At 29.5% G+C, this 23820-nt stretch overlaps 2 protein-coding genes across 2 annotated transcripts in view; both read left to right on the top strand.

The window, feature by feature from the left end:
* Window positions 1-23820, top strand: part of LOC129975052 (FAU ubiquitin-like and ribosomal protein S30) — a 140644-nt gene that overhangs the window by 80518 nt on the left and 36306 nt on the right. The gene's annotated exons all lie outside the window — the stretch shown is intronic.
* LOC129975053 (uncharacterized) lies at window positions 1089-15067 on the top strand. Its single transcript, XM_056087928.1, has 4 exons — window positions 1089-1116; window positions 3582-3704; window positions 4501-4653; window positions 14867-15067. The coding sequence occupies exons 1-4, from the start codon at window positions 1114-1116 to the stop codon at window positions 14960-14962; spliced, it is 375 nt and encodes a 124-aa protein (XP_055943903.1). The 5' UTR covers window positions 1089-1113; the 3' UTR covers window positions 14963-15067.

Raw genomic sequence — 23820 nt, forward strand, 5'->3', positions numbered from 1 at the left:
TTTCTTCGTGCGAATGATATGCCTGGTGAAATACAAACGATAAAAAGCAAAACAAATAATTGAGCATTAAGATTCGTTAAAAAAATGAGCGAGAGAAAGAAATTAACAAATTTACTGCAAACGATAATTTATATAAAAATAATTTTCAGGATTCTTGATTTCCCAATTCAGATTTCTGCCAAATGGACGGAAAATTGAAACATCTTGTTCCGAATCTGTAGGGAAAAAATACCTTTCAGTTCGTCAAGAAAATAATTAATTAAAAATTCAATAAATAATTAATCGTTCGTGGTTCTTTTTTCTTTTTTTTTGTAGAGAGGAATTTTGAATTATTATAAATTATCAATCCATAAAATAATTATAAAATTTAGAAAAAAAAAACCTGACGGAATTAACATTTGAAAGCAAGAAATTTTGGTTTTAACTTCAGAAATTTTTCACAAAAATGGCAATTTCTTAAAAAAATTCTTATAATTTAGTAAATTAAGTAAGAAGTATAAAACAAATTTCTTTAGAGCGACGATAGTTTGTTCTTTTAGATAAAGCACGATTTTTTTTACCAATTTTAGAGGAATATTACGAATAAATACTTATGAAAAAAAACCCAAAAAATATTAATAAAATAATTTCTAGATTAAATTTAAAATTTCGAGCTTCAAGGTACTTTAAGTCACCATTCCGATTACTCTTGCGCCAAATTTCATAGCAATAAATGAGATAGTATTATCTAGATTCAATAGACTATCATACACATATTCAATTTATAAATTATGAAATGAACATTGATATTCGTGATCCAATGTTAAAAAGTTTTGAAATGAATAATTTTGGAATAAATTTTTGACGAGAAAATCTTTTTTGTTAAAATAAATAAAATAATTTCGATAGTGACGCATTGGGTTAAAAATCTGATTTTAGAATGATTGTTCCGATCGTCTCTTTTTAGATCTTTGTCCCAGATATTCTAATGAAGCGAAGTCTTTTTGGCTGGCTTCACAGGAAATTACTGTGAAGAGAAACCTTCCGCTGTGCTCCTGATACTTGTATATAAGCGAAGGGTAGCCATCATTTCAGCACAGGACTGCGAGCCAGTGCCACACTCTAACAGCAAGCATGGTAAGAATGAAACATTTGTTCCTTTTTTGCTAATTTTTGCTAATAATATCTTGTGATGATTAATTTGCTGGTGGAATTATAAATTTATTTTCCGTGCCATGCCAGCTTTTCTAGTTAGAAGCTAATCTGTATATTTCTTATCACATTTTGAATCACATTGCATGTTCTTTGGGGCCTTAATTCAATTCTGAACGACTGAAATAAAAATTTTCATTAAGAAGTCTGAAACCGCAGGTGCTATTTCTTTTTCTGTGTATTGTCAAAGCCTTCGATAAATTTCGGCTCAGTTGTATGTGAGAGTTTTTATACTTATTGAAGCTTGTAGATAGCATTACCTTTTTTAATAGTACAACATTACATGGTACTTACCTGTCTTTGACAACCAGCCGGTTCATCGCTCATAAAGCTAGTTAAAATTTTCAATTAAATATTTTATGTATGATGTCTTTTAATAGCTTTTTGATCAAAATATTTTTAATCTTCAAATTTTGATAGTCATATAATTCACTCATACTATTATAAAGGCCTTAAGTCATAATGTAGAATGTATCTCTCTAATTTTCTGTCAGCTCCCGTAAATTTCAATTTTAAACTGAAATGTAAATTATTAAGCAATTAATATTAAAAACATTTATTACTGAAATCATGCATTTTTTTTTTTAAATATGAGACTGAAAACCGAGTCGTTCAGGATTTAAGTCTTATATGCACTACAGAATAATTTTCATAACTTATGTAATATCTCAAGAATTATTCAAAAAAAATTTCGGATTCATCGGAAAATTTCGTTTTAAATTTTACTTTCAAAAGATTTTATTGACGTGAATAACAATATTTTATTTGATTTCGACATATAAAAATACTTCAAAAAATTGTGAAATCTAAATTTTATACAGTCCTTTGATCCTAAAGAATCATATTCAGAGAAATATTCCTGACATTTCAACTTTTAAATATATAAAAGAACATTTCTATCTTCTACTATCAAATTTGATCGATTCATGACGTTTTGAATAAAATAGTTTCGAACAATCAACATTTTCATAATCTTAGACCAATAAGTTTTGATAAACTCTGAGCGCTGATTGGGGTATCCTCTTTGAGACAATCTAAAATCGCCCTTTTTCAATGACTAGTGATATTCAAATTTTCATAAATCAATCAGTTTTAGTGACTGATTTAATTGATTAGAATTCAACTCTCAATATTTTGTTAAATATGATTCACAGAACAGATGATATATATAAAAGCTAAACATTCGTAATTTATTAGAGAATTTATTGATTCAAATTTGATAAAATATAATTACTTACTTCATTTAGATTATTTTAACGCATGTTTTTCTATTATTAAAGACTTACAACTTAACCACTAGGTGATGATTTGAAAGGATATATATTAAACCATGTTTGCCTTAAATAAAGCTGAAGTATTTGAAATTTATAATATAGATATTTAAAAATATTATAGAAAACTTTGTCTTGCATTTATTTTTTTTTAGAAAATATTATATTTCTTATTTATTTATTTCATACCAGACATGTGCAGAAAATGACACTTTTCCTGGTTTGCAATAATAGTTAACTTATTTTTTAATTTGAACTTTTGTCAATGTGATGGCAACTCACTGATAAAGGCTCATTTTTTCCCCATGCGCGCGTAACGTGCTCGTGCAAGTTAAATTTTATTTTTATTTTGTGAGAAATACATTGTTGAAAAATATTGTTAAAATATTCTTTAAAAAAAATTCATTAAAAAAAGAAAATTTATATGTTGGAATATTGAAATCATTAAAAACATAATTTTTCGAAATTCTATTTGATGTAAAAATTATTTTTTTGCTATAATATTTTCTGAAATTATCGCGGAAAAACGCAGTTTTGCTTAATTTTTAGTTGATTAAAATTCTAATTGATAATTTCAAAAAATAGCTCCGATGTCCACATTTCCAGTCACCAAGGTATACATGTACCAAATATGGTAACTGTAGGCCGAAGAGTCTGCCCTATAGAGCTCCTACGCATACACACATTCAGCTTTATTATAAGTATAGATGAACGATTTAAGATTTTGTACTGGTAATTGACTTTCGATAACGAGTGCATTTACTGAGGTGAAGAAAAATATCAAAAGAAGAGTGAATCTCGGAAAAATACAATATAGATGCAATAAATGCAATTGTATTGAACCTGGTTCATTTTTTTTTATATATTTCTGTATAGATCATTGCTGGTGAATTTTTGTGTTTTGAAAGAGAGTAAAAAAGCCAGATCTGGCAAAATTTAAAACAAATCCCCTAATTCACCAAAATAGACTCGTCTAACATCGCCCAATTTTTGCGTAGCATTTGCTAACTCATTATAGCCGAGCTATTTTAAAGATAATAATAATACTCAATGTAAAATCAAAATTATGCAAGTAATAGCTTAATCTATAGAATTATGATGATTTGCTCTTTTTTTTAGGAAATGAACACCTGTACAATGCCCGTCGGCTTTTATATGCTTCTGTTCTTGATCGTGGCAAGCATTCCCGCAGTTTATACAGCCCATGCAATTTCCGTTGAAAATGACATGGATACAGGAGAGGTAAGTTTCTTAATATCAATCAATATTTTCAAAATATTTGAACCGATTTTGACTGACTATTAATTCTTTGTAAACAAGGATAGGGAGCGAATAGAATACAGATTGAAATTTAAAACTTTGTTTACGTGCATAGTATATATCCTATGTCATACAAACGCGCATAGTATATATATCTTGTGTCCATGAAGCAGCCCATTTCACTACCATTTGAAATATTCTTTGTGTATAACTTTTGTTCCTTCAGTTAGTGCTTTTCCAAGTGCTTTTCATCTCTTCCTTGAATTGAAGAACCGGTTCGGGAACCAAAATAATAATTCAGACACAAGAAGAGTTCCAAAAGAATGCTAAGATTTATCTCACATCACAGCTGAGGCGTGTTTCGTAAAGGAGATGGGAAAACTGATTCTCCATTATGATAAATGCCGGAATCTTCACAATAATTATGTAGAAAAGTAACACTGATTGTACATAATTTTTAGTAACGAATTCATTTTGTTCTGTACTCTTGTCTCTTTTTTTATGGTACACTGGAAAAAAAATGGCCTTCTTGGCTCAAAAGCTTAATTTGACCATATTGAGACACAGAATGCCAATTAGAGACAAGATTATATTAAGGTCATGTGATCACCTATTGATTAGTGATTATCCTCGCGCAAACAGATACTGTTGGTTTGTTAACGCTTGATGGATCTTTAAACGTGACGATTTAGCAATTTAAGATATACAAATACTAATTGAAATATACAAAATTCATTGTGGTTTATATTTATTTCTCATGCTAAATGATCTTTCACAGAATTCTGAAGCTAGTTTTCATCTGGACGGAATGCATCCAGGAAATGTCAACAAATTAAATGAACCCCATGTCGTGCCTTCCCTTGTTCCCGAAGTTGGTCTCGAACGGCAGAAGAGAGCCGATAAGAAGCAGTGCCACATTTTAGTTCAGAGGGTAAAAAATCCTTTATGGTTCTTATTGAAAATATATTATAATTATTGCCAAACTCAATGCTGTGTAAACTTTCTAATATCTGCTGGAATATTTCCTCTCAAATTTTTCGCATACTTACAAAAAAGGTTACGCATAATACTCATTTTCGCTGTTAATGAAGATAGTCGAATATGTATTTCTTATCTGAATTTATAATTTGGATGCTAAGACGACATATTAAATTAGTTTGTTGTGTTTTTCAACAATCTCATGCCACATATGAATAGACATACAGGCAAACTATCAAATAATTAGTCCAAAATGTGATATTTCTTTTAAATTCATGTAATAAAAATATACAGTAGTATTAAAAAAAAGGAGCCGCCCAGCTTTATTCTGGTATTGTTACTCGCACAATCATAAAAACGATGCCATTTGAAAAGGTTTAATGTATTTTTAAGATTTTTGAATTAAAATTTTGTAAGGGACCGCCTGTATTTTGAAGTAAGAGCAGGCTTCAAAATTTCCAATGGCAGCACCCATTTTTCTCCTGAAATTTTAAAACTACATCAAAAATCATTCCCAGAAATCAACTTTCATTTGTTTAGAGCAGTTCGTTTCGAAATTGATGCTATACTGTAGCGTCCGGTGTAATTTGGATGTCGGGGCGCTACGACAATTGATCGAGCATTGAAATGGACACGAAGTATCCCCCATTGTGTCGCGACCCATTCTTTCATCTTTGATTTAAGAATTACTGCATGCAGGCAATTCAATCCGATACCATTTTTGTACCCACCAAGGAACAGTACAAGGTAAGACTACATATAGTTAGATGTTAAAAGTTCGTGAAGTTGCTTTTATCATACTACTGTGATTAGGGATTGCAATACCGGACCAAAATTTCAATACCGGTATTCGGTATTTTTTAGATCTTAATAGCGGGATACCGGTTTTAATACCGGTATTAGAAATTTTAGAAAAAGAAAGAAAACGCAGGTGTTTCTTTGTTTTATTTGCCAGTTTTAAAAGAGAGTTTAAATATCACAAAAAATAAAATGTAACTTATAAATTATAACAGTATATACAGAATCACAAAAAAGTAAAGGAACAACTTATTAATTTAAATCACAAAAATTTGTAAATATCACTATTCAGTCTGTGGTACTAATACAAATTTTTGAAATGCGATCTTAAAAAACATAATGCATCAATTGTACTGTCGTTAAGCCTGAAAAGTAATTTTGTGTAAAAATTGCCGAAAACGCTCTTTCGGCATCTACGCTAGTTTGTGATACTGTTAGCAATGCGCGATATACTTTTTTCAAGTATTTACCTCTAAATCCTTCATCTTCAAATAAATCAATTTCTCGTCGGATGGTTTTGGATATAGCTGATTTCTGTATTGTATTTCTGTTCGCTGAATTTTTTTTATTTATCGCTAATTCTAATTTTTGTTCAAGATACAATTCTTTTTCACTATCGACATTAGTGTCATCATAATCTTCGGTAACTGAACCGAATTCTTCTGAATGTGGATAGATTTGTGGGTAAAATATTTTTTAAAAGTTTACTATAAACTTAATCAGATTTGAATTGGTTATTTTCTTTTCTTCTTTCTCATTTTCATTTTTAAAATCATTATAATTATGTAAATACGATAAGAAATTTTCTGTTTCGGTATGGCTTTCTTCTGTGCGAGTTTTCAATGTAATATATAATTCTTCAGATAGTGATGTGTGCTGTTCTTTTCATGACTGCAACATGAAATTTATTGTTGCATTAGCTGTTAATAAATTAAAATCTCTCCGACACAATGCCTCTATAGTCAGTTTTATTGGAAGTAGAGCTGATATAGTTCTGGATAGTAAGTCGAATTCCCTATCTGAAAAATTATTTTACGGGTTTAAGTCGATTATTGCTTTTTTGATTCGATTTCTCAATTTCAAAAATCGTTCCATCATTAGGAGTAAATTGTTACAACGTGTCTTAGAATCTATTATTAACATATGTTCTGTTTTATTTTCAGTTAGTATACATTTTTGTAATATGGCATTTTTTGTAGGGGAACGTTTAAATATCTTAACAAATTTTCGAACTTTTTAAATTATAGGAATCAATTCTTGATGAGTTAATATTTCGTCCTCATTAGCAATATCTTTTGCAACAATTACATTGTCATTATCTTCATTGTCAATATCACTCTCACTCTTACTCTCTTCAATGTCGGAATCCGAAGTTTCTATATCCACAGTATTTGGATTCTTCTGTTCTTTAGTTTTTTTTTTTTTTTTTGGTATAATACATCTATTACTCCTAATCGAATTCCATGAGCATAGCACAATTGCTGATTTGCACCAATCAACTTTCCAACTTTTTTCATAACTATTGCTCCATTAGTCTTTATGGATACAATAAGGGATAATCCATGCTTCGCTCATTTGGATTCAAGCAATTCATTAAGCCATTCATTAGCTAATTCATTTCGCCCGTTAGGGAGACATGAAAACAAAAACGTATACTGTTTTGCTATGTTGGCGATCCCTGAACATATAGTGGAGACAATTTAAAAAATTTCTAGTAAATACCGAAAAACCGGTATTTAAACTTGTGAATACCGGTATTACAAAATTGTACAAATGGCTCAAAATACCGGTATTCGGTATCCCGGTATTGCAATCCCTAACTGTGATGTCATGTGATATGAGTTTTTTACGGTAAGTGCTCTTTTCCAAAAGAATCATACTGGATGAAAGTAATCATTCTATATTCAAAGAATATCACAAAGATTACAAATGTGATAATGACGTAAATAAAAGTAATATTTTTAAATTTGGCATATCAAACCTTTTGCTTCATTTATCAAATATATAGGCATGTATCTTTGAAAAAAATTCAGTCGAAAAGCTTTTAATATCGTAACGAATGAAATAATCTTTATCTATCTATATCTATATCTATACTTATAATAAAGCTCAATGTGTGTGTGTGTGTGTTTGTGTGTGTGTGTGTGTGTTTGTGTGTGTGTGTGTGTGTGTGTGTGTGTGTGTGTTGGCGCTCTACAGGCCAGACCGTTTGACCTACAGCTACCAAATTTGGTACATGTATACCTTGGAGGTCGGGAATGTGCACCTGGGGTTCCTTTTTTCAAATTTTTAATTAGAATTTTAATTATTAATTAAAAACTAACTTTCCCGCCAAAAAAATCTTCCATTTTACCCACCGCCAACTTTTCCGCCAAAAAAATCTTCCATTTTCGCCATCGCCAAATGAGTAAGGCTTCCGGGTTTTTTTTCTCCCAACAGTAATGAGGCTAGGGTTAGTATTTTTCGGCGGATTATTTCAAACGATTCTGTTTATTTTCTTAATGTTTGATGCATTTAAAATTAAACATTGTTAATTAATCGATCCTGCAGATTCATTCTGAAGAACTTTTGAATAAAAATAAAACAGAATAAAGGAAATTAAAAATTTCTAATCCGCATAGCGTTACCCCAACTGGCGTAGAAAAAAAATCACGTATTTGCGTTACGTAACTGGCGTTGAAAATTCACGCATGCGCTTTGTGTTCTGAATTTCGCATTGTGTTGACGAATTATTATCAACCGATGCGGACTGGATTTAAATTTTTTTTAGGTTCGTTGCATGTTTTTGTAATTAAAATGTATTTATGTTAGTTATATATTTTTTGTATATGCTTATAGTTTTAAGTGCATCGTTTTTTAAGTAGTTTTTTTAAAACCTGTTTTAAACCGTCTATTTTAAACGATTCGTTTCATTTTCTTAGTGTTTGATGCATTTAAAAGTAAACATTGTTAATGAATCGATCTGTTCATGATGAATCTAAGAAAATTTTGTTGACAAATTCCTGAGATAATACGTAAATTGAAAAGGATATTCTTTAGTGCCCATAAAGTTTAAACGCTGAGTGACTCTATTTTCATTAATCAGATTATAAAAAAATTCTTTGTTTCAGTAAAAAATATTATTATATTAATTGCAGATTAATTCTTTCCACTTTAATTTAAAACATAAATTCTACGGGTGTTAACAGAAAATTAGAGAGATACATATTACGTTATGACTGAAGGCCTTTATAATATTATTAGTGAATTATATGACTATCAAAATTTGAAGTTTTAAAATATTTTGATGAAGCTATTAAAGTAGGAATTGCATAAAATATTTAAATATAAAAATTTTAACGAGCATTAAGATTGGCGAACCGGTTGGTCGACAAATTCTTGAGATATTACATAAATTAAGAAAGATATTTTTTAGTTCCCATAAGGTTTAAATGCTCAGTGACTCTGTTTTCGTTAATCATGTTATTAAAAAAATTAACATTTATTGACGAACACGAACACACTGATATTCACCGTTACTCTGATTAGATGTTATAAAATCTGAATAGATAAACATAAACGTGTAAACAGCTGTGCGCCGGTTTCTATGGCAACACAGCTGAAAAGGGAAAAGAAGTTTCATAAGAAAATTCACGCATGCGCATTGTTCTGATTGTTGTCATGACAACCACTTTCAACAGACGATTTAAATTATTTTTAGGTGAGTTACATGCTTTTGTAAGTAAATTGTATTTATGTTAGTTATATATTTTTTGTATATGCTTATAGTTTTAAGTACATCGTTTTTAAGTAGTTTTTTTTAAACCTGTTTTCAATGATTTAAATTATTTTTAGGTTAGTTGCATGCTTTTGTAATTAAATTGTATTTATGTTAGTTATATATTTTTTTGTATATGCTTATAGTTTTAATTACATCGTTTTTTAAGTAGTTTTTTTAAACCTGTTTTAGACCGATTATTTTAAACGATTCATTTTATTTTCTTAGTGTTTGATGCATTTAAAAGTAAACATTGTTCATTAATCGATCTGTTCATGATGAATCTGCGAAAATTTTGTTGACAAATTCTTGAGATATTACATAAATTAAGAAAGATATTCTTTAGTGCCCATAAAGTTTAAACGCTCAGTGACTCTATTATCAGTAATCATATTATTAAAAAAAAATGCTTTGTTTCAGTAAAAAATATTATTATATTAATTGCAGATGAATCATTTACACTTTAATTTAAAGCATAAATTCTACGAGGGGTAACAGAAAATTAGAGAGATACATATCACGTTATGACTGAAGGCCTTTATAATATTATGAGTGAATTATATGACTATCAAAATTTGAAGTTTTAAAATATTTTGCTGAAGAATCTATTAAAGTTGGAATTGCATAAAATATTTAATTATTAAAATTTTAACGAACATTAAGATTGGCGAACCGGCTGGTCGCCAAAGGCGGCTAGTACTTATAATAAAGCTCAATGTGTGTGTGTGTGTGTTGGCGCTCTACAGGCCAGGTCATTTGACATACAGCTATCAAATTTGGTACATGTATACCTTAGAGGTCGGGAATGTGCACCTGGGGTCCCTTTTTTTGAAATTTTAATTATAATTTTAATTATTAATTAAAAACTAACTTTCCCGCCAAAAAAAATCTTCCATTTTCCCTACCGTCAACTTTTCCGCCAAAAAAATCTTCCATTTTCCCCACCGCCAAATAAGTAAGGCATCATTGTTTTTTTTCTCCCAACAGTAATGAGGCTAGGGTTAACAGATTTCGACGGATTATTTCAAACGATTCTGTTTATTTTCTTAATGTTTTATGAATTTAAAATTAAACATTGTTAATCAATCCATGTTTCAGATTCATTCTGAAGTACTTTTGAATTAAAATAACACAGAATAAAGGAAATTAAAAATGTCTAATCTGCATAGCGTTACCCCAACTGGCGTAGAAAAATTTACGCATTTGCGTTAACGTAACTGGCGAAGAAAATCCACGCATGCGCATTGTTCTGATTGTTGGCATGACAACCAACGGACGATTTAAATTATTTTTAGGTTAGATGCATGCTTTTGTAAGTAAAATGTATTTATGTTAGTTATATATTATTTTGTATATGATTATATTTTTAAGTACATCGTTTTTTAAGTAGTTTTTTTAAACCTGTTTTCGACCGATTATTTTAAACGATTCATTTTATTTTCTTAGTGTTTGATGCATTTAAAATGAAACATTGTTAATGAATCGATCTGTTCATGATGAATCTGAGAAAATTTTGTTGACAAATTCTTGAGAGATTACATAAATTAAGAAAGATATTCTTTAGTGCCCATAAAGTTTAAACACTCAGTGACTCTATTATCAGTAATCATATTATTTAAAAAATGCTTTGTTTCAGTAAAAAATATTATTATATTAATCGCAGATTAATCATTTACACTTTAATTTAAAGCATAAATTCTACGAGGGGTAACAGAAAATGAGTGAGATACATATCACGTTATGACTGAAGGCCTTTATAATATTATGAGTGAATTATATGACTATCAAAATTTGAAGTTTTAAAATATTTTGCTGAAGAATCTATTAAAGTTGGAATTGCGTAAAATATTTAATGGTACGACCGAAGTTTTATCCCCTGCTTGGCGAAATTTTTAAAAATCGGAAACAACGGCCTTGCGAAATGTTCAAAAGCAAAGGAGCAGATGTTCAATTATAGTGCATAATAAAGATTGCCAGCTTTGGTGCGTTATCGCAACTTGGCGAAGAAGGGGGTTAAACTCCGGTTCAACCTATTTAATTATTAAAATTTAAACGAACATTAAGATTGGCGAACCGGCTGGTCGCCAAAGGCGGCTAGTTTTAAATAAGGGCTACAAAGGCGAAAATTCAGTCATAGTCTGATTTCATTATTTGTTTTCAATTATGCTATTTGCAAGAACTTTTAGTTATTTAGCGTACAAAATTTAGACTATTAGATTTAAAGAAACAGCTATGAATATATATATTATAAAGGATTGCTTATTATTAAACAGATTGTAATAATTTGTTTTCTCTCCGTTTTCCTGTGTTGTAAGTTTTTAAAGCTAGGAAATAATTTTAATTTACGTAACAGAATGGTTTATGCATTTTTGTAAACACTGTAAGTTTTACTTAAGATTCTGTTAAAAATATTAGGTTCAGAAAGCTTTGAAATATTTTAAATATCTTCCTACTATAGATGCAAAACAAGAGAATAATATTATATGATTGACTAGTCAGTACCAGTTCAAATGCATAATGTGCATGATTCAAATACATATAGTTCATGATTATAGACTTTCAAAACTCTCTTCATTTATTCCATCAGAATGAAGGCCATTTCATAGTTTCCTTTTGGTGTGATATTATCTTAGTCCTGTATTTCATCGTCCAGTTTATTTTTTTGATTTTACTCTGTGCCTGTTTCACTTCAAAGCCAACAATTCTCAAGTTCCGAAGAAGTTCATCATGGAAGACACTGACAAAGGTAGCAAAAAGGAACTCTTATATTCCGCATTTGCGTTTTTTTATGAGCACTGGAGAAAACAAAACGTTGCACAGTGTAGTTATTGAGAAGAAAACACTAAATAAATTAATGATATCATTCTAATTTTGTCGGGTTCGTGAATTGAATGGACTTAAATTAAACTGCCACGAACAGATATTTATTTAACCCTTATGTTCATTTTGTATAGTATACCATACATACAACTTTATAAAAATATACTACCACTATAAAATAAAAATATATATAAAATATAAAAATATATATATAAAATATAAAAAAAACTACCTATATACATTTTTTTTGTTTTGTTTTTCTTTTTTTTCAAAAAAGCAATCTTGCCACGATAAGGGTTAATAGACTACAAAAACTAGATCCCTTAGAGAGCACGGGGAAAAAAACTGTTAAAAGTTTACAATTGGATGTCCCTTGATTTTTTGGCGATTTTATTGACGCCAAGATCGGCGCCAATTGTCAAAAGTTTCCGTCGGTAACCGAACAGTAACGTCAATGAAAGCAAAACAATATGCAAACCAATCGAAGGGGCACCCAAATCTACACTAGAACGAAAAAACTTAAGATGTAACGCGACAGTTCGATTCAGATTTTCAACCGCGTTAGGCTAACCACCTTACCCGGATATATGCCTTGCACCCAAGGCTCTCGGTCAAGAAAGCAGATATGGGCACTGTAGGCCTTGACCCACATGGGCTGTCGTGCCAATGAGTTTAGTTTTAAGTCTTTCTTTTTTTTAAGTTTTAGTTGAGTTTTATGTTGCGGTTTTGGAATATTACGTTTACATATTTCTGTAAGTACAGACCATACGACAAAAAGTCAACTCGTAATTGGATTTAGCTCAAAATTTGGCAAATGTGTACGCTATAGTTGTTAAATCAGTATATTTCATCCAGCTAGCTCTCTTCGTTTTGTAGTTGTCGTGTTAACTTATATTTAAACAGAAGAATAGACAGACTCCCTCTGAACAGATTTTACTCAAAATTTAATAGAAATCTGCAAATTCAGTGTAAAAATGGGTACCAAATTTCATCCGTCCAGCTCAAAGCGTATTTAAGTTATCGTTGTCACAGACAGATAGGTGGACATTTTCCAAAAACGTGTGTAAGAGTTGACTAAAACGTGGAGATTCGTCAAAATTTCGTGTTCGAATTTTTTGCCGTTGGCAATATTTTCTTTATACTACGTACACGAAAAAAGTTTTAAAAAAATGTTTCCAAAAACTTTGTCAAGAAGTCAAAACACTCTCAATTTACAAATTACGTAACAGAATCTGCTTTCAGTCTATAAAAACAGATTATATCTATTCTGATAGGTGAATTCTGAACGTAGAATATATCGTAGAATATTCTGAACGTAGAATTATATCATATCAAAACAAATATCTAGTCATGAATAAAGCAAATAGACAATATTACAGTCAATAGTTGTGACAATCTTTCATAAGACTTAATTGAAACTAGCCGCTTTCGGCGAACAGCTTGCTCACCAAAATTATTGACTTTTTAGGCTATTAAACCATTAATATAGAATGCATTTTTTAAAAGTTCAGTTTTATTTTATATGACTTAAAAATATGACTTTAAATGAATCATTCTGAAACAAATTATTGTGGTTATAATTTAAAAGCGTGTACACTATGAAATATAAGCGGTAGTGAAAATTCTATTTCGATATTAGTGATAAAAAAAGTAATTTTTTTTTAAATCTTAATTCTAACATTTTAACATCTTAATTTTAAAGCACTCAATTGAATATTTTAATAGTCGTTTGCATTTCATAACATTAAAACCCTCTTAATTTTATAAATTAAACTTGAAGAATTATTTAGATTAAGAAAAAAACTATACAGAAATGAAAATGATGCCATTAAAAAGATAATTTTTTGAGTTTTAAGATAATGCAAAACCTTCTGGGGAAATTTATAGTTTTGGAAGCCATGCATTGCCATAGGTAAGTCATAGCAAGTATCCATAGTGATGGTCAAGCTTGTTTTCACTCTCGATTAATTAACTTTCCGATTAATTCTTATTTTTTAATTTCTTTTACATCTTCTAACTGAATGAAGTATAAAATTTTTACTTAATTATCGAAGTATTAAATTAAATTCAGTTGTTGAAAGGCTGAATAAAGCAGGTCGAAGAAACTTTCGCACCTTGATATGTTTACATTTGACTGCTGCCATTCCTTAATAAGTAATAAGAGAAATTTCTATGCAACGTACGTTAGCGTTATATATATATATATATATATATATATATATATATATATATATATATATATATATATATATATATATATATATATATATATATATATATATATATATATATATAGCAAATAATTTTTCCCGGGAGCCATGATTTTTTGCAAAAGAGAAGCGGAGAGCACAACACAGAACGACACAACCCGAAATGAGGAAACGCTAATGAAAATTTTATCCCTATGAATATATACTGTGAGATTTTAATAGGTATTTACATCATGTATCAATCACAAGTAAGGGAATCATAGGGTTCTTTTTAAAAAAATATGCTTTGCTCTACAGTATTTTATCCCTTCACTCGGAGTGTGGGAACCGCTGACTAAAGCATTTTCACAGAACTTTTGTTGCATTAATTAAATAGAAAAAGTGAAATGGGATCCGGAAATAAGAGAATATTTTAGAATGAAATTAATAATGAATGGGTTAATTTAGGACAAAACTTTGGAAATTAATTAAGTTTAAATCATATTTTAAAATATTATATATATATGTGTGTGTGTGTGTGTAAATTTTGTTTTGTAATAATTTATGTATTTTTGACATTTTATAATTTTTCTCTCTCATAGTCTGAAATGCAGGAAGGAACTTGTACCACACTTGCCGATAGCACTCCAGCATGTCACAATGAACAATATTTGGCCATCAACTTCAATGAATGTTAGTTTCCAAGAAATATCGCGCATTCAGTAGTTTAATAGTCCTGTACATGAAGTGACTCTCATTAATTATTATTATATTCTCATGCTAGAAATTGTACAACTTTGTCAACTGTGATTATTAGCTTGTGATACATTTAAGTTCAAATAAATCTGTTTGTGTCTGTATGAATTTTGTGTATTTGTTTTACAATGGAAACAAATGTGGTTAAGACTTTCGATGAGTTTGTTAAACAATAAAATCACTGACCCTTTTAATATTCAAAATGTTAACAAAATGTATTAAATTCATCTTCACTTAAATTCATAACATAGCAAATATATATAAATTAATTTTTAATTAAAAACTCGTAAAGTAATTCAGATATTTTAATCAAATTAAAACAATGGAATAAACAAAACTTACAAAATCAATAAATGTTGATATTAATTTCAGAAAAAAAGCATGTCGTATCGCATTTTTAGCATTCAATTAATTCACTTGACGTTACCATTCAATAATTACTGAACTTTCTATTTATTTTTCGTGACATGCATAAAAATTAAACGAACTAATATAAAATATAAATAGTTTGCAATGAACTAATTAATTTCGATGTTATTCTTAAATTAAATCTTTTCAATCATTTGTATAATGTATGGAAGGATTTTTAAAAAATCGTTTGCATTGAAATATTAGGTATTATAAATTTAAAAAATGAAAGAATCAATTAAAAAATCGTTTGCGTTGATATATTACGCAAAATGAATTAAATAATAGAAAATTATATATGAAGTTATTTAGAATTTTTTACTTTTTAGACCAAATGAAAAAAAAAACTATGACGTTTTAATCTTTGGAATATTGTAGTATTATCAACGAATGAAATTTAACTGTAGCATGAAAATAGTTAAATTTTCAAAAATTAAAAAGCTTGACAATGATAGTGATGCATAGAAAAAATATTTATAATGCATTTCAAAAATATTCTCATAAAAATTTTTGCAAAAATTCACGCATTTTTCTATCTCATTACGTTAAAATTTAAATCGGTATACGTTTCATTTATAGTTATGAGACTACAATTCCTCAGAAATTTTTTTCTGATAAAATATTATGTCTCTCCACGTGTTTGTAAACTCTCCTGACGTCATTAGGCAATCTCGACATAGATCTGTCACATTTTTGAAACAACATATTAATCATATATCTTAATCAAAACAAAACATTAATATTTACAGTGGCTCAAACAATTGAGAGTACACCTTACTTTTACTTGATAAACCCGAATTTCAATATAAATAACACATTACCGAGAAGTGCAAACATGTTTTTATTTTTACACATAAAAATGGTTTAATTTAAAGCAAAAATAAAGAACAATGGACGAAAAATTTCTAAATTGAAAAGTTTCAGAAGCATTTTAAATTAACATATGCAGATTTTTGTCTCAAAAAATTGAGAATACACCAAAGATATTTTTGAAATATCTCCTACGGGAAAAAAGTGTCAATACTTAATTTCATGTCTGCATATCTTTTGGCTTTTTAAATGGCCTTTAAACATCGTGGTACCGATTCGACCAATTTTTGGTGGTATCTGAAGATATTGTACCTCATTCTTCTTGCAACCCTTGTTTTAAATGGGTTTTGTTTCTAATTTTGTATTTTTTAACCGCTGTTTCGAGTGTGGCCCACTGATTTTCACTGACACTGAAATCGGTAGACTATGGTGGTGTGCACAACCACCTGTTTTCAGTGAAAAAGACATCACATTTTGACGTTCCGTGCAGTGTGTTTGGGTTCTCTTTAGATTGCTGCGAAGTATATCCAAGTAAACCATATGGTTCATAACACAATCTATAAAAACTAAATGTCTTACCCCGGATGAAGCCGTACAACCCCAAACCAGGACGGAGTCATCACCATGTAGGACGTAAATTTTTTTGGATTCAAAGCAGTATTTCTCTATACAGTGCGACGGCTGACACTGACAAAAATGTTGAATTTACTTTCATCGCTAAAATATAATTTTCTTTCAAAAGTTATTGATCTTTAATTGATGAGTTTTTGCAAACTCCAAACGCTCTTTCTGATTTTGCTGATAAACGGTTTCTTTCTAACAACTCGACTTTTATATCCAGGCTTTACATTTTACACAGTTTCAGCGCTTACAATTCTTCCTATGATTTGAGAAATTTCTGCAGCAAATTTGATTAATCATATGGTTTATTTAGATATACTTAACAGCAGTCGAAAGGGAGGTGCTAAAATTTTTTATATAGATGGAAATTTCATTTTCCAGCAGAACAACGAACTCAAATACACTGCATGTAACGTAAATGTGGTGTCTTTTTCATTGCAAACAGCAGCTTCACAATTCACCACAATCATTAAATATCTGTGGGACACATTCGAAACAGCGGTCCAAAAACACAAAATTAGAAACAAAACCCATTTAAAACAAGGGTTGCAAGAAGAATGGAGTAAGATATTTTCAGATACCACCAAAAAGTTGGTAAAATCGGTACCATGATGTTTAGAGCTATTATAAAAGCCAAAAGGCATGCAACTAAATACTGACACGTTCTTTCTATGCGTGATATTGCAAAAATTTCATTAGTGTATTCTCAATTTTTTGAGGCAAAATTCTGCATATGTTAATTTAAAATGCTTCTGAAACTTTTCAATTTAGAATTTTTTGTTGATTCTTTATTTTTGCTTTAAATTAAACCATTTGCTATGCGTAAAAAGAAAAACATGTTTGCACTTCTTGGTAATGTGACATTTATATTGAAAGTTGGTTTTATCAAGTAAAAGTAAGGTGTACTCTCAATTTTTTGAGGCACTGTAAATCTTAAAATAACACTTTTAAATTAATTTAAAAGAATGAAAATGTATTTAAATACGATATTGACATATGTTGTAAATATCATTTATTAAAAAACATAGTAATTATATAAATGTTATAAAACAGATATTCCTTAAGCAATTTGTTTGAAATGAAAGTCTTCAAACCTAAAATCAAACCAAACATATCAAACCAAAAATATTAACATGCCACAAGTTTCGGACTAGAGATTCGAAACGGTTAATCTTGAAGTTTAACTATTAAGTAAGAATTAATTAGCTTAGTTTTAATATAATTTTTTACTGATTATTTATACTAACTTCATACGAAGTATCCAAAGAGAAAGTACTGCAATCATTAAAAAATTAGAAATTGATATTGCCGCATTGAAAAGAGGCAGTTGACTTTCCATGCCCGAATGGTCATAACGCCGGTCTCTTATTTAAGAGTCCGTAAGTTCGAATAACGATAGAGACAGTACGATTCGCAGTCTGTGTAAATATTTAATTCCTTGATTTTATGTTTTCCTTTATTTTATAAAGAAGATGATTCTGGACATTTCTTTTTACCAGACAAGTGTTCTGGACTTCTCTTACTGTCTCCAGAAAAGTATTCTGGAACTTTCCCTGCTGATATAAAAGCAGAAGATCTGTCAGTCATTGTGTTCCGAGTTCAGAGTTGAGTTAATAAATTGGTTTAGTTCTACTTATTTTGTATGTCATTGAGTTCCACACTAAAGACCCTACGTGGCAATATTTTGACGAATCCCTATGTTTCAGAACTCTATAAGCACATTTTTGGCATAATGTCTGTCTGTCGTTTGTTTGTGAACTCAATAACTCAGAAACGCTTTGAACAAAGTGAATAAAATATGGAACCCAATTTGCAAATTTCTATCAAATTTTGAAAGAAATATAAGTGAACTCGGTAGCTACAAAATTTCTCGAATTGGATAAATAAAATTCAGCACATAGGTTTAGCTCTAAAGCAGGGATAGCGAACCGTTGGCACGCGTGCCATTGATGGCAAGGGACACAATATTTTGGCACGCTGCCAATCAAAACGGTTTGCATTTTAGTTTAGAATAACAACGTTCAATATGAAGTATTACAAACAAACGCGAGTGTTTCCATTCCGTTTAAAAAAGGGTCCAGATATTTGTACAGTTGTTAAAAATTCGCTTGCTGAGAAAGAAATTGATTTGAAAAGAATTGTTTCAGTAATTGATGGTGCTCCAAATATGGTGGGCAAAAAAAAAAGAAAAAAAAAAAAGGTTTTATTAGTTTATTTCAGACAGACGTAGGACATTCGATTCTTGAACTCCACTGCATTATTCACCAAGAAGCCTTGTGTTCTAAGAGTGGTTTAACATCTCTTGATAATGTAATGGCGTTAGTCACAAAAATAGTCAACCTCATATCGTCGCAGGCTTTAAATAAGCGAAAGTTTGAGGCTTTGTTGGATGAAGTCAACTCGATGGATAATGGCTTACTAATGCATAATAATGTTCGCTGGTTGAGCCGCGGGAACATACTTCTAAGATTTGTTGACTGCTTGGAAGAAATCAGACTGTTTCTGCAAAATGTGACGGGAATTGAACAGTATCCACAGTTATTGGGTGTTGTGTGGCTCTCAAAATTAATGTTCTTTACAGATATATGCTAATATTTCAATGAATTAAACATAAAGCTTCAAGACACAAATAAAACAATTATCGTCATGATGAATCTCATTTGCGCTTTTGAGGCTGGATTGCATGTTTTAGGAACGATATTATTAAAAAAACTACAAGTACTTCCTAAACTTGAAAATATTCATATATGTATATAAAAAATTTAAATATACATGAGAAACTAGACAAAGAAATCGTTATTGAAGAATTTATTTCCGTAATTAATTCGTCAATCAAAAAATTTTCAGCCAGATTTTCTCAGTTCAAAGAATTGTCGGAAACGTTCAAGTTTATTATATACCCTGATGTGATTTCATATGATAAACTGAACTGGTCCCAAATTCTATTAGTTGCAAATTGAAGAATTTGAAATGCAACTGTTTGATTTCCAGTCTAGTTCAATATGGATTCAAAAATTTACTGAAACAAGGAAAAATGTGGAATTGATTGAAACAAAAATATTAACAAGCAATATAAGTAAAAATGCCAGGAACGAAATTTTGTAAACTCATTATCATGCTATTTTAACCATATTTTCATCTATCTAGGCCTATGAGTCATTATTTTCAAGATGAATAACATTAGAGACTCTCTTAGAAACTGCTTGGCAGATGACTCCAATTCAGCATGCATTCTGCCAAAAGTAACATATAGCAATCCTAATATAAGTTATTTGGCATCTAATCTGCAACAAAAGAAGTCACACTAATGTTACTTTAATTTGAATTACACGCATAACTAAAACGTTTACTACTTGCTACACAGTGCAAAATATATTTTTTCGTAGTAAATAAAGAGTTTTGAGTTGCTAGTATTCAATTTTATTATTTTCCCATTAATCACATGTCAAAATTCTTTGATGGCACGTCTATACCTCAAACATTTCTTTGGAAAAAATGGCACTTTATTCCATAAAGGTTCGCCACCCTTGCTCTAAAGTGTCGATACACATCAAATTTGGAATGAAGTCCGTCAGGTGGTTCGCCATCTGCCTGTCTGTGTATTTACATGTAAATAAAGTATGTAATGTGCATGTAAACATGTAAATATAGTATTTCAAAAACATGAGGATTTTGATGAAATTTGGTTCAAAGTTTTAATACATAAAATCTAAATCGTTATCAAATTTCAAACTAAATCTGTCAAAGGGTTGAATGTCTACTAGTCTGTACTTTCGCCTGCCTGTATACATTTTAACTCAAAAATGCAATGACTTGACAAAGTAAAATTATGAACGTAATCATGTGACTACAATTGTCGTTTTAAGCCAAATTTGGCTTCAAATAGTCGGAAACAAGGAATTCAAAACCCATATTTTCTAGCTCTTGTGCATTAATTGCATATCAGTGATTAATTCTTCCTCACACAAAAAATCAACCTCAAACCTTGCTTCATATATACGCCAAAAATCGATATTTTGTAGCTAATGTACACCAATAGCTCGTATTTAAATCACAAGTAATTTCCTTAATTATAATACAAAGCACACAACTTCTCTTGATTGTGGAAATTAAATTTAAGTACAAAAATAAAAAATGTACACAAACTCGCTCAAGGTGCATAATTTTATGCCGGAGAAAATTTCTTAACATCTATATTAGAGAAGGCAATAATATCTTTATTATAGAGTTTGTAGGTTTAAGGGAGACCACCCCGCTCGTTGTTTTCTCATATACGAAATCTGCAAAAAGGGAGAGTTATGATCATCAAGTAATTAAATCGCGAGATTTTAATGACCCCCTCCCCCCATTTTGTTATAGACTTCCTCTGAGTCCAAATATTTTCACATTCACAAAATTTTTATGTTTTACATACTTTTTTACTTGGTAAAGAGGAAAAGAAAAGTTTTTTAATCACTTTGTTTACATCAGTTTTCAGCCTAGCGACCACAGGCATCTACTTAATTGGAAATTCACAATTGAATATCATACTTTATGAATATTTTATCATTCATAGAATGTGCATTTATTATTTAATAGAAGTAGGGAGGGAAGATAACAAATAATATTTAGACATTTTTTATGTTTCTCAGATTATTTAAAATTTAGTAATAGAAGAAAAAATTTTTTAATTGTGTATCTACAGTCATCATTAACAGATGCAGCTTTGTCGAAAACAATACTGCCAATCATTAAATACTGATGTGAACCTAAAAGAAATTATAGTATCAGTCGAAAGAAATTATGGTGTTTTCAGTTATTGATGACTGATGCTGATCATTGCTGGTGAATGTTGGCTATTCAATGTCAGTTATTGGTGACAGATGTTGTTCAATGCTAGTGAATGTTACCCGCTCAGTGTCAGTTATGATACTGATGATATGTCAGTGACTGAAGATATGTTTCGACATGATGATGTGTGTCTTTTTTCAGAGACTGATATATCACTTAAGTGTTTTGACTCTCTACAAGCCAGACCGTTTCTCCTACAGCTACCAAATTTGGCACATGTAGGAAGTCCGCACCTTGGAGGTCAGAAATGTGTAACTCTGAACAATTTTTTTTTAATTTTTAATTAGAATTTTAATTAATGAAAATGCAGTAAAATTTCTCGCACAAAAATGATTTTTAAATTAAGTTAAAGTTAAAAATTATCTTTTAAATGATATCAGTATTTTAATCTATAAATTACGTTTCTATTTTCAATAATTTTTTTAAAAAATAATTTAATCATATTTTTCAACAATTTATTTCGCACAAAATAAAAATAAAATTTAAACTGCACCAGCATGTTTATGTGCGCCTGACAAACGATTAGCGTTTATCAACAAGTTGCCATCACATTGACAAAAGCACAATTTAAAAAAAAAATAACTATTTCTGCAAATTAAACCTGGAGAAAAGTAAATTTCGACCCGTGTCTAGATTAAATAAAATAAATATGAAGTATTATATTTTCTAAAAAATCTATGCAAGAAAAAATGTCCTATAATCTTTTACAATACTATTATTAAATCAATAAATCAGTTTTATTGACGGCAAACATGATTTAATATAAATACAGGATATCCACTCTAATCAGGCCTAACAATTAATTTGTAAACTTTTAATAATAAAAAAATGCCTTATAATGGTCTAAATGAGGTAAATAGTTATATTATATAGAGAGTTCTATAGAGATTATATAGAGATATTATATTATATATAGAGATAGAGTATACATGAATTCTCTGATGAGTTACGAATTTTGATTTTTCTTATAGATCCTCTGCCATGTGAATCATATTAAAAAAATATTCTTGAGACATTAATATTATAAATAAAAAGAATTGCATTTTAATCAATTAAATTACTCACTAAAATTGACTGATTTATAAAGATTTAAATATTATTGCTCTATAAAAACGGACAATTTTAGACATTTCCAACCACCGTCTTAAAGAAAATACGCTAATCTATTCCAGGAATTTCGCCAAGGCTGATTATTAGATGAATGTGTTTTTGTGTTTGCGTGTGTGTTTGTGTGCGTATGTTTTGGAGCTCTACACGCCAGATCATATAACCTAGAGTTATCAAACTTGACCCATATATACACTGGAGAAAGTGCCCTAGGAGTGTTTTTTTAAATTTTAATTAATTCAAAATTAGCGAAATTTTAGTGTTTTTTCATGATAGCTTTCTAAAATGTAACGGCACAAAACTGACTTTTGCATCATCTTAAAGTTCAAAAAATAATCTTTTCAGTGATAACAATAGTTTAATCTATAAATCAAATTTCTATTTTTAATGAATTAAAAAAAATTAATAATATTTCTTATGAATTAATTTAGCACAAAATAAAAATAAAACTTAACCTGCAATAGCATGTTAAGAATGCATAGGAAAAATAGCTTTTATCAGCGTCGAGTCATCACGCTGATAAAACCTCAAATTGAAAGAATAAATTAACTCTTATTGCAAACAAAACCAAGGAAAGTATAATCCCTAGTACCTGTTTGAAAAAAAATGGAACAAATATAAAATTTTAAATTTAAAAAAAATAAATGCTGTAAAAAGTTTTCTGTTACACTTTATAATATCTATATTATTAATTCAATAAATCACTTTTATTTAAGGCATAATTTAATATATACAGTTAATCAGGACATCCACTTTTCAATTGTAAATCTTTAGTAATAGATATACATCCGCTAACAAAATGGTCTAAGTGAAATATATAATTATATCTTCTGAAGTTTGAATTAATAAATGTTTTGTGAACTAAGAATTTTAAATTTTCATACAGATACTTCGTTTTATGAGTCACGTTTAATAAAGACACTAATATTTTAAAGAAAAAAGTTCCACTCTTTCGCAGATAAAACATATTGAGTTAAGAAAATTTGAATGCCTCTATTCTATAAAAATACACTAATTTAGACCT

Source organism: Argiope bruennichi, chromosome 7, assembly GCF_947563725.1.
Source record: "Argiope bruennichi chromosome 7, qqArgBrue1.1, whole genome shotgun sequence".
In the NCBI taxonomy this organism is placed as follows: domain Eukaryota; kingdom Metazoa; phylum Arthropoda; class Arachnida; order Araneae; family Araneidae; genus Argiope; species Argiope bruennichi.

Coding starts and splice junctions, on each gene's coding strand:
- LOC129975053 (XM_056087928.1), top strand. Junction 3,705..4,500: donor ATGACATGGATACAGGAGAG/GTAAGTTTCTTA, acceptor GATCTTTCACAG/AATTCTGAAGCTAGTTTTCA. Junction 4,654..14,866: donor GCCACATTTTAGTTCAGAGG/GTAAAAAATCCT, acceptor TCTCTCTCATAG/TCTGAAATGCAGGAAGGAAC.